Genomic DNA, 13220 nt, shown 5'->3' on the forward strand with positions numbered 1-13220 from the left:
CTCCCTAATACTTTTTGACCTACCTCTTCCTCTTTCCAAACCTTCTATAACCAACCTCTTGTACATCATCACTCTCCTCTTCACTCACTTCTCTCATCTTTCCATCACGGAGTTCACTTTCACCTTATCCCAAATATCCTTATTTTTAATCTTATCGCTCCTTATATGCCCACACATCTACCTCAACATCCTTATTTTTGTGACATACATCTTCTGAATAAGGAAGTCTTTGACTAGCCAATGCTCCACCATTTTTAACAAATCCGGTCTAACCATCATCCTATAAAACGTACCTTTTTTATTTTTGGTGGTTTCTTTTTATGACACAAGACTCTAGATGTAAGTCTCCACTTCATCATGTCGCACCAATATGATGTGTGATATCATCATTGATGTCTCTATTTTCCTGGATTATAGACCTAAGATACTTAATAATATCTATGTTGGAGATAGCATGTGTATTGATCCTCACTTTCACGTCTGCTCTTGCATTACATTACTGAATTTGCATTATAAATAATCTATTTTGAATTTGGTCTTGTTTAACATGAACTCTTTATATCTAGACTTTGTCTTCGCACCTCCAACCTAGCATTAACTCCATTGCACGTCTCTTTATTAAGTATTATGCCATCCGCAAAAAGCATACAACAAGTTATTTCATCTTTAATGGATCGCATCAATTCATCCACATCGAGGTAAATAGGAACGGGATAAGAATTGATCCCTGGTGCAATCTCATCTCCACTGGTAAGTTCTTCCAGTCTTCTCCTAGCATTTTAACATGCATTTTGGGCGCTCCATTATACATGTACTTTACCGCCTTGATGTAAGCCATCGGTATACCTCTAACCTCTAGGAATCTCTAGAGGACTTCTTTTGTTACTTTGTCGTAGACATTTCTAGGTCAATGAACATCATATGTAAGTCCCATTTTTTCTGGAATTTCTACACAAACCTCCTCACAAGATGGATAGATTATGTAGTCGATAGCCATGAAATGAATTCACTGATTTTCAAAAATGGACACACCCTTCCTTACTCTCAACTTCACCACACTCTCTCAAACATTCATAGTGTGGCTTAGCAACTTGAAACCCCTATGACTATTATAATTATAAATATCATCATTATTCGTGTACAACGGAATCATTGTACTCCACCTCCATTCTTCAGAAATTTATTTAGTCGTCTTAAAAATGACGTTAAATAAACTAGTTAAACACTTCATGCCTACGTGGTTGTGCTTTTACAAAACTCCATTGGAATATCATCTAGTCTAGTTGCTCTTCCCCTGCCCATCCTAATAATAGCGTGCTTAACCTCCTTAACCTTAGTACACCTACAGTACTCAAAATTTTGATGTCTCTCAAATTGCTTCAAATTATCTAGCACAATATTTTTGTATTCTTCGTTCAAAAGTTTGTGGAAGTAAGCTTGTCATTTTTTGCTTAATGAGAGTCTTTACGCCAACACTATGTCTTCATCATCCTTGATGCATTTCACTAGATCCAGGTTTTGAGCTTTCCTCTCTCTCAAGTTCGCGATCCTGTATAGTTTCTTATCTCCACATTAGTCTGTCCACTCGGTATATAATAGTTTGAAGGTTGTTGTCTTTGTAGTTGTAACCACTAACTTAGCATTTGTCTTTGGTGCCTTAAAATTTTTCTTATTCGTCAGCTTCTCCTCGTCATTCTTGCATTCCATCAACTTTGCATAAACTGTCATTTTGCTTACAACTTGCCTTGAACTTCTCCATTCCACCACCAATCCCTTCGGTATCCACCAAAGTTACCTTTCGACACCCCTAGCACCTCTCTAGCTTTTCTCTAATGCAACCAACTGTCTTTTCCCACATACTTCCTGCATCCTCACTACTCCTCCAAGTTCCCAACGCCGTCAACTTCTCCACAATTACACGGGAGAGGTTAGGTGTCAACCCCTCGTCAGCTTCTCCTCGTCATTCTTGCATTCCATCAACTTTGCATAAACTGTCATTTTGCTTACAACTTGCCTTGAACTTCTCCATTCCACCACCAATCCCTTCGTTGACCACCAATGTTACCCTTAGACATCCTTAGCACCTCTCTAGTTGCTTTCCTAATGTAATTAGTTTTCTTATCCCACATTGCAATCAACTTCTCTCTATATCCGATGAGAAGGTGCGGATCAATTAGCATGCACCCCATTTAATTCATGGTTTGTCATTTAAATTCTTCTTCCTCCTCCCTCGCTTAATATCCAATTACATCACCTAAAGCTTATATTGGGTAATAAGATTCTCACTCAGGATAACAATAACCTCTATCGTCATTCCTCAAGAGTAAGTAATCTATCTGAGTTTTCGCCACCAAGCTACAAAAGGTAACCAAGTGATCTTCTTTCTTCTAAAAGCATGAGGTAGATATTCCCAACTTAAAAACTTTAACAAAATCTAGGAGTGAGATTCCACCTCTGATCCATTTCTATCCCCAAAACCCAAAGCCTCCAATTGTAACTTAAAAACGACCAATTATAAATATCAAAATGATCTGTCTGATGGTTCCATTTCTCTTGATCATTAATTACAAATATTAATTTAATTAAATATCTCTTAGATGCTCGTAGGTCATTTTCTTCCCTACAAATTATTAAGAGTAGATCATTTCCTCATATTTTGCTCCTGGATATGACAATTTATTAGTGAGTTTAATTAAGTATTCCTCACTTCTGAAAATCCAAACAATTTTTTTCTTATAAATCTCAACATGTTCCTTAAACTAATTATGTCTCATGCATTAAAAATGTTAGATACTTTTCTGAAAACGACATCCTATTATTTTTAATTCCTTTGGTAAGTATTTCATTTTTTAAAAAAGGAAAAAGGTCATTAATACTGAAACAAATTTAAGTGTAAAAGGTAATGAGGCAAATGAGCCCTCCCAGCTACGACCTACATACAATGCAAAATTGAGTAAATTTGTCCTCCCATTAATACTATATGCAATTAATTGGTTAACTCTTTTAAGGCATAAGTTTGTGGATTTTGAAATTGAACGTATGTTTTTATCAGTATAAGTTATGTAAGGCATAAGTGCATAATGTGTGGGTTATGAACTTCTTAAGACATAACATTCTGAAACTAAACTTATGCCTCTAACGTAGAGGCATATCCAAGATTTCGAAATGATTGATGCACTATTATGAAAGGTACATCTGATCGGTTTTGAAATTTAGGTTCTTATCATTGAAAACAATTAAAATTTAAATTATAGTTCCAAAATTGAAATGCTTAATTAATTAAAAAACATCAAAAGTGTTATCAATAACCACTTAGAGAGATGTTACCAAATTTTACAAAGAAAAATAAAACAAGATAGACATAAAAGCCAAATTTCTAACCTCACCGAGAGGTGCACTAAATCATTGTTGCATTATATAATACTTTGAGTGTGGATTCACACATTTAAATTTAACAAAAACTTAGAAAATATAACACTACTATATATGATTTCGAGAGGAAAGCATAGGTTCACGTGAATTCGGTGATCCCCTCTTGCATACGCCTCTGCTCTAACGACATAAGTTCTGTAATAATTAAGTGTCATAACTTGTTATATTCTTGTAACTGTAAAGCATAACTTATGTTATATTATGATACGAAAATATAAACTTTTATCACATTACCATGAATTGACTAGACAAGCCAACAAAACACATTAAATATTTTAATGGGCCAAATATTCCCTCAAAGCATTGGGACCATATGTCTTTCATATTGGGCTGGATAAATCTAGGTCTCTTGGTTAGTTTTGGTTATAGATATTTTAAGTATCAGGAGTTGGGACGAACACTCTACCACATAGTGGAGTGGATAGCTATCTTCAAATATTTATTTAATTATAACATTTAATTAGATTTTACAATCTAAATCTTTAAATATTCTCAAATTTTCACTTACAAAAATTTATCTTGAAGCCGGTTTTTGAAATTTTCATTTACAAAACATTAAAAAAAATCAAGTAAAATACATATTTCAAAAATCAAATTTTCACGTTTAAACTTCAAATCTATAGCCAAACAACACATTAAGATTTGACGTCAATTGAGTAATTTAATCTCGTAACTTGATTAAGTGAAAAAAAGAAGAAGATTAAAACAAAAACATATTTGAACAAAGTATTTGACCATAATAAGATATATGTGATTAAAATATATTAACAAAAGACAAGAACATATTTTGACCTTTTCCGTTTTAAAAAAGGAAAATACTAATTAAGACAAAATGTAGAAAGGCGTAGGGGGGCAAAGGATCAAAAAAAGAAATCAGAATGATGAGCTGGAAAATTAGGTTTGCGTTTAGCAGAGTCCAAAAAGAGAAATGCTTTAGGAATATTCAATATCCTATTATTTTCTTCTCTAAATATACATGAATTGTCATCACTATGTCCAAAAGACACCGTTTTTACCAATATTGCTTAAATTCTTCACAAATATCTATCAAATCGACTAAAAATAATATTCCAACATAAACATAGCAATATTTTTGAAAAATTCAAACGACTTTAGATTTTCACATATGTCCTATTTGTTTGTTATGTCAACATCATCTGATGAAACCAAGTTCTACTTGTATTAAATTATTAGTTAGTCAAATGTTTGTACCACAATCATAACACTTTTAGGCAATCCGATCCTTTATACTTATGATTGTATTTTCATTATTTAATGAAAATAATAATTGTGATGTACGATCAAAAGGAATGGATTTGATAAAGAAGTAAATTTCCATATATTTGATGATCTTTTGATAAGCATAACAAGGAATTTGATTAAACTAATAAATTTAATAAATCTAAAAAGGATAAGAGAATCCTTTTCAACTCCTAGGAGAAATAATTTCTCAACTAGATTAACCTTTTCTATTGCTGTTTTATGATTCTACTTCATACATCATCTACCTACCACTGATCACTCACTCACCCACCAACCAACCCAAAAAGGGCACAAGCATCGCTGTCCCTGGCCCTGATCAAGCACGAACAGAGCTGCAAGAGAGAGACATCAACAAGAAAGCAGCTCGTTCAACTTCATCAAGCTTACTCCAGTGAAGTGAAATTGAATCAGCTCTCTTCACTGGAGCTTTCTTCTTCTTCTCCACATTGCTGCTGCTGGCGCTATCACCGCTGCTGCTTGCAGAATTAGCAGACGATTTCTTCGTCTTCTTGTCATCCTTGTTCAATCCCAGCAGATCTCTTTTCTTCTTCCTGCTCCTGATCCCACAAGCATTGCACAGCGACTACATTTGAAACAAATCATCATTAAATTAGATTTCTCAAAACATTTTAGGAAAAAAAATTAATTAATCCATGTTGTAAACTTACCTTAGGGCCAGCAGGACCACTACGCCAAAGAGGCGTTTTGATAGCACCACAATCCACACAGGTTTTCTGCTGGATTTCAGATGAAATCACTTCAGGAGTCTTCACTTGGATTTCAGATGAAATCACTTCTGCAGCTTTCACTTGGATTTCAGATGAAATCACTTCTGGAGTTGCGATCTCCATTGCTAGTCCAGTGATCACTTCCTCAGATCCCATCACCTAAATCAAAATAGTCAAATAAAATTTAAAAAAAAAAAAACAAGCATGATCAATCGATCAAAGTTAAAATGATGAATGTTGATCACTCACCTTATCACTTAGATCCATCTCTTTGATCACAACTAAAACAGAGCAAAACAGAGAAGTGATCACTGAAAATGAGTATTAAACCGACTGCCGTAAGAGAACCGACAGTGAATCAGAAGATGTGGCTGATCAGGATATAAAATTGTGCCCTTTATAAAGGCCCTGGCTAAAACCCTAAGCGCGAGGATCTATTAAAATTACTACTGTACCCTTCATTACAAATATTTTGATCAAACAGTCCACCCGCCAAAACTTAAGCGCTATTAGTCATGTTTTTTTCTTACTTATATAAATAGGGGTAATTTCGGAATATGGAGATATGCTATTCTCTTGCCATTTGCCGCCTTCACGCCAAACCACACCCCCAAATAAACGTTACAAAATAATTTACACAATCTTAATTAAGATATTTCTATTCTAAAATAATTAATTTTTATTGCAATAATTATGTACAATTCATGTGAATGATAAATGTGAAATCATTATATTTTGACTTTTTTGTCAAGATTAAAATAATAAGACAATATTAAGATTTAGTACAAAGTGTTTTTTTTTCTCATTAGAATAATAGAAAATTAAATTTAATTAGATATAAATGTGGTTTCTTTTTTTATTTTTTTTAATTATTTATAAAATACCAAATATTTATTAAAATGTCTCATTAAATACTTTTTTGTAAATGATATTCTGAATATATTGTGTTTTTAATCTCTTTTGGTTGATTTTTCGTGACCATAAGAAAAAAAAATAGATATTATATGATATGCATGATCCTACCTGTATAGAAATTATACAATTTTAAATATTATTCCTAAATAAGTTTTGTGGTACATGGATGGAGAAAATGGAATTACTTTTAATCCTAATATGTCTAGTATGACATCAATTTGTTTCAAAATCTTTCCCTTTTAAGACATAGTTTAAAATAGAAAACTCATCATTTCCTTTTTAATATTCATGTTATTTCTTAAATTGAACATATTATTACTATACAGAAAGAATAACACAAAATAATTGTATATCTACCATAAAAATTGTGTGAGATGAACAAATATAATACGATATTTTAGTAAATTGTATTGTAAAATAATATTAATTTTATTAAAATAAAATTTTGTGTAAACAATTATATGTGAAAATAAAGTATTTGTGAGTGATAAATGTAAATCATCAAATTTTGACTTGTTTGTCAAGATCAATATTATTAGATGTCGTTAAAATTTATAAAGTTTTTTTCCTCATAAGAATAATAAAGGTACGATAGAGAATTAAAATTAAAATTAGGTACATATGATTTCCTTTTTACCTGCTTTAATTGATTTATAAAATACAAATATATAATAAAAAATCTCATTAAATACTTTTTTTATAATGATATTCCGTGTATACTTTTTTCATCCTTTTTTGGTTGATTTGTCATAAGTAATACTCTTGTTGTTTATTTTTAAGAAAATAAGTATCTAATGTCATGTAGTAAATTGTATTGTATCATAATATTAATTTTATTAAAATAATATTTTGAATTAAATAATTATATGTGAAAATATAGAGAACATTTCACGTGAATGATAAATGTAAATCATTAAATTGTGACTTGTTTGCCAAGATTAAAATAATAAGACAACATTAAGATTAACAACGTTTTTTTTCTCATTAGAATAATAACGGTACTATAGATAATTGAAATTTAATTATATATATGTGATTTATTTTTTACCTTTTTAATTATTTTTATAAAATATAAATATATATTAAAATGTCTCATCAAATACTTTTTTATAAATGATATTCTGGGTATATTGTTTTTTTCATCTATATTGGTTGATCTATCATAATCACTACTTTTGTTGTCGATATTGATAAAAATATGAAAAAATATATATCATAATCCTACCTGTATAGGAAATTATACTTTTCTAAATATTATTCCTAAATTAGTTTTGTGGTTGATGCATTAAGAAAATGTCATTCAACTCCCCACTATGTATTACTTTTAATCCTAATATGTCTAGTATGACATTAATTTGTTCAAAATCCTTCCCTTTAGGACATAGTTTAAAATAGAAAACTCATCACTTCCTTTCTAATATTCATGTTATTTCTTAAATTAAACATATTATTACTATACCCAATAAATAACATGAAATAATCGTATATCTACCAAAAAAAATTGTGAGAGTTGATAATTAAACATGATATTTTAGTAAATATATGTTATTTTGTAAATTCTTCAAATTATAATAATCGATGTACGTATGTGTTTGTGTTATATCTTAAGTTCTTTAAATTAATAATTAATAAACCTATCGTGGGGTTGTCTAGCGAGTATGTTTATTTATTAGTAGGGTAGTTCATTCTTAAGAAGTATAACTTATATTTATAATTATATTTAAGTAGAAAATATTTAAGTTATTTGATGGGATATTCTAATAATTTACATTTTAACTTTGGAGGTTCTCACTATGTAATATAAATAATAGTCCGTGATATGCACGAGTTTAATAATATTTCTTTTTGATAATTGGTTATATTTTTTGGATATATAAATTAATATTTATTTTCGAATATACAGTTTTTAAAAAAAAGTGAGTTAGAAATAAAAATAAAAATTATAAATTGTTTGTCAAGTTTGAAACATAAAATTTAAATTAAATTTTAAATTTTTACGGTTAAACACTTATATTCAAATAAAATAAAATTTATTTTGAGAAACTGTGAATCGTAATTTTTATAGCTGAATGGGTAACTTAAAAAAGAAAGGAAATGAGCAACTAGGTCAATAAAAAGAACATACAACTGCTGTAATAAAATTTCCGTTGTCCTTTGAAATTTTGCGCAAGTCTTCTGACCATTAAAAATAGTAGAAAGTAGTCAAATACTTTCTCCTTTTTTTTTTATCTACTACATTAAAATATTTTTTAAATTTTATTTCTTATTATTAGCATATTAAGAGATTTCTTTCTTCATATTTTACGTTCAGTATTAATGACTTATTTCAAATTACTTTTCAGGATCTAAGATTTTATATCAATTAATATAAATATTGTGATAAAATACTTATATTAATCATTAATTTTAGAAATATGTAAAATTTTAAATGGACAAATAAAAAGAAATGAGTACAAAATATAGGTGAAGCTCGTAAAATATTTTCAGGATCCCGCCTTGTGAATGATCATAATTCATAAGCAATCATATTACTTTCATAATTTTATATCCAAACATTTATGAGGATATAACATTTAATTGACAGGCAACACAAAACTGAGAAGGTATAATAAATAAATATATTTTTTAACTTGACTTTAATTTACATTTATTTCATTCAATTTTGGGTGTGCTCAAGTAGTCATAAAGTTAAACAAATAGATACACACGTCCTACATGACATTCTATACATGATAATTTTCATCCTACATGTTGTCTTATGTGTATTATGTCACATAAAACTCATGTGTCTACTTGTTCAACTTTATAGAAATTAAAATACCCTCTCTGACTCAATTTATGTGACATTTTTCATTTTTCGAAAGTCAAATAGTTTAAGTTTGACCGAAAATTTGAGCACAAAATCTTCAATCTTATTGAAATGAAATTTATATATCTTATTTATAAACTATGTAAAATGTACTATAAGCCTCAATAATTTATAATTTAATATATTTAAAAGATCTATAAAAAACTTACGCTGAATATCTATTTAATCAAATTTAAAAGCATATATGTTTGTTAGTCCGAACTGTCAAAAAGGTAACTCAAAGAAAAGCTTGTAATTGCAAAAGACATTTTTGGTGGGGTCCAAAATTTTGGGAAATTTAGTTACACGTGTTGGAGTCGGAAGATATCCAAATAATAATTATGCAAGCATGACGTTCAGCTGCTCTACTTAGCTTATTGTCATTTATTAGATAACTAGACACAAGCGTCCGTGCTAGCACGGATCCAATATTTGTTATTTTTTATCTCACTTTGTATGACATAGATAAAAGTTAGAGAGTCAATTAAATTTTAATATGATTTTTAAATATTTTAAATTGTTAATTATTGTAATTTATAGTACTTTTACATAATTTTTAAATAATATATGTTACTTTCCTTGTCCCAATATATGTAGCACAAATAGAATTTCAAGAGTCAATATGTTGTTAATTATTGAGATTTACAATACTTTTTACGTAGTTTTCAAATTAAATAATATATGCAACTTCTTTTGTTCCATTTTATTTGACATAAATAGATTAATTTTATGAGTCAATCGAATTTTTTTATAAGCAATTGAATTTATTTATATATATATAAAATATTAATTATCATGATTTATAATATTTTTTACGTAATTTTTAAATATATAAAAAATTAAAAAATAAAACAAACAAATTAAAACGAAGGAAAAAAATAGTCAAAAGTAATAGAAGTGTGGAACCACACAGGTGAAGCAGACTTGTTGACCGCCTCCTATGTGGTTATCCACACTTATATATAAGTAGTAGATATAAAATAAAAAATATTTGAAAATATCACTGTTAAAAATTAATACTATAAAATTAAAATTTAATGAATTTGATCTTTAATTTTTTAATGCAAATTAAAAATATGTCACTCTTAAATTTATAAATTAAAGTAAATTTTAATATTTATCACTTTAAAATATTGGCCTTAAATTCACGTGGCATATGATGAAGCTCTAGAAAAAAAAATGATAGAGCGTATATAGATTTAGGAATAGCGCAAGAGTGAAAGAAAATCAATTAAATTTATGTCCCGTAGATCTATTACACAAAGTATATTATTGTCAATTGATTAGAAGATTTATGAAATTCATCACCAAAGGAAGATAGATTTACACATGACGTTATTGGCCTAAATAAAGTATATGGTAGAATACCATGAAAGATATGGGTGATAGAAGAAAGAAATGAATTCACATAAATGACACAATAAAGATGTATAAATAAATAGTTACTAGCTAGTAGGGGTGTCCACTTTTATTCGGCTATTAATAAAAATTAAAATTAAAATCAAAATCAAAATAATTTAAGTGATTCTAAAATTATTAAAATTAAATCAAATATAATATACATTTATTGATTTGATTGTTATCGACATTTTAATTTGATTTGGCTCGATACGGTTGTTCAATTATTAATCATACACAAAAATAAAATCAAAAAATAAGTTGGGAGGATATAGAAAAATAAATTGGTTAGCAAACAGACACATATCAATATCGGTGAAGGCAAGTGCTGACCCGATGCAAAGAAATTATTCTCATAGCTAAGGAGAGAATGATGAACAAAGAAAGGAATAAATTGCTTTGGAACCTGTATTTATAGAAGCTTTCATTTTCATGCTTATCTTAATTATTAATTTAGTTTATGCATGGCGAAAGGGGGCATTGGAATGGTTTTAGCTCTTGAATATTCAGACAATAAAAAGAAAATTAGTCATAATGTACTTTTTCCTTTCTAGTTGAGTCTCCATTGATAAAAGACAAATATATCACCACATAATGTTTGTGATCTTAAGTAAATGTATTATTTGTTTGTATATATGTGGGTTTCTAATTAGGAATAATACATATATATGTCCTTTAACTTGGTCTCATTTCACATTTATACCCTCAAACTTTGGGTGTGCACAAATAGACACTTAAACTTGTATAAAGTTGAACAAGTAGACATATTAGTCTTATGTGGCACAATACACATAGGACACCACGTAGGACGCAAATTGTCATGTAGGATGCCACATAGGACGTGTGTGTCTATTTGTTCAATTTTATATAAGTTTAAGTGTCTACTTGTGCACACTCAAAGTTGGAGGACATAAATATAAAATGAGACAAAGTTAAAGGGCATATTTATGTATTATGTCTTCTATTTATTTGTATTTTAAATATTTTTAAAATTGTATATAGGGGTATGCATTTATCAATTCGTTTAGGTTTTATGTAGAATTGATTCGATTTATAAGTTTTCGATTTTTAAATATGCTAAACCAATAACAAATCAATAAGATATTTTTTATCGTTTTTTTATTTAATATGTTTTTGGTTGTAAACGGTTCGATTTTTTATTTTCTCAATAAGGAAATGTTCATAAAATAAATATATGACTTCTCACTTCTCTAACAATTTGACGCGATACAGTGAAATAAGCAAATCAATTGTAAATGCTTTGATATAGTGAAACAAGAAAGATAATGAAAAATCACATCAATAAGATAAAATGTAGTATGAAGGCTACAATTACATGTTACAGCCAAAACATAATATGAAATTTCTTATGTGAAGTAGAAGTATTGTGAAATGTGAAGTGTGTAGACTATAGTGTAGAGTATTGATATAGTATCTAGTTATGTTAGATTAAGAGTAATATTTAATATTTATGAAGGGTAAAGTAGAAAAGTGTCATCGTTTTAATAGGTTATAAACCAATAATCTAACAGTAAAAACCAAAACCAAATTGATAACCGAATAGTTTTTTTAATAAAATCATTAAAAATTTGTTAACCCAATAACTCAATAGCAATAATATTTTTTGATTTGGTTTATTGATCGGTTTGGTTTTTTCACACCTCTAATTATATACATATTAAAATGACAACTTGACATTTTTATGTGTAAATATAGATAATTTATTTGATTTTACTATTGTTTACCGTCTTTACGATTTTATATGTAGATGGCCTATCTTTTTAAAAGTGAAAATTGACATTTTGTGAGTGATCAATTTATTAAGATGATAATTATTTACCCTCAAATAATTTTACTCAAAATAGCAAACATGACAACAAAATTATTCTTCTCCTAGCTAGTTAGAAGGTCATAAAAATAATAATATTGTCGGACGATTATCTACCTTGATCTCATTACATGAAATAGAAAATCTCATAATAATTCAAGGATATAATTGGAAAAAAGCTTTTTGTAGAGTTTTAATCCAAACACAAGATGAGAAAAGAAATAATAAACCAAATACTTAATAAAAAATAAACCCTACACTACTTAACTTTATATTACTAATTTTTATGTTACTAATCCCTATATTATTAATTTTCGCAACCAAACTATACCTAAGTCCTTGTCATGAAAAAAGAAAGAAAGAAAAATGAGAACATTTTAAGAAGAGATAGAAAATGGAATTTAGGAAGCACATACTACTATATACTACATGTATGCAAAAGAGATGAGTATGAGTGGGGTACCTAAAGCAAGAATTAAGAAAGTGTACTTTAATTTGTTTCATAGAGACAAATATTGTTGGCGGCTGGCGTCAACGCACCACACACTTTAATGAGAATCTAATGTCATTTAATTTTTATGATGATCATATAACCATTTACTAGTTATGATGACGTTTTAATGCCTCAAACAGAAAGTAACATGATTTGGGTCCTTGACAAATTACTGTCTCTTTCATTTTTTTTGTTTTAAGCTTATGATAACTCAAAAGGTGCCACGTAAATTAAAATGGAGGAATATTATATTGTTGGGTTAGTTTTATTTAACTCAAAAGGTGTTGATTCAATCAAATTTTTTATTAAGAAAAT

At 28.6% G+C, this 13220-nt stretch overlaps 1 protein-coding gene across 2 annotated transcripts; it reads right to left on the reverse strand.

Annotated features, from left to right (window-relative positions):
- Positions 1–4753: 4753 nt before the first annotated feature.
- On the reverse strand, positions 4754–5786 carry LOC102580153 (GATA transcription factor 15-like). 2 transcript variants are annotated; one of them, XM_006363523.2, is made up of 4 exons: positions 5673–5786; positions 5364–5582; positions 4975–5278; positions 4754–4940 (listed from the first exon to the last, which is right to left on the reverse strand). In XM_006363523.2, the coding sequence occupies exons 1-3, from the start codon at positions 5688–5690 to the stop codon at positions 5012–5014; spliced, it is 504 nt and encodes a 167-aa protein (XP_006363585.1). In that variant the 5' UTR covers positions 5691–5786; the 3' UTR covers positions 4754–4940; positions 4975–5011. The 2 variants fall into 2 exon arrangements, with proteins under 2 accessions (XP_006363585.1, XP_006363584.1); XM_006363522.2 differs by having other exon boundaries at positions 4754–5278.
- Between the last annotated feature and the right edge of the window lie 7434 nt (positions 5787–13220).

Source organism: Solanum tuberosum, unplaced genomic scaffold (genome assembly GCF_000226075.1).
Source record: "Solanum tuberosum cultivar DM 1-3 516 R44 unplaced genomic scaffold, SolTub_3.0 scf00444, whole genome shotgun sequence".
Taxonomy (NCBI): Eukaryota; Viridiplantae; Streptophyta; class Magnoliopsida; order Solanales; family Solanaceae; genus Solanum; species Solanum tuberosum.

What these genes read in the sequence shown, in the direction of transcription:
- LOC102580153 (XM_006363523.2), bottom strand. An exon ending in GTGGTCCTGCTGGCCCTAAG is followed by an intron (nt 5,279 to 5,363) that starts GTAAGTTTACAA and finishes TTTCAAATGTAG; the next exon opens with TCGCTGTGCAATGCTTGTGG.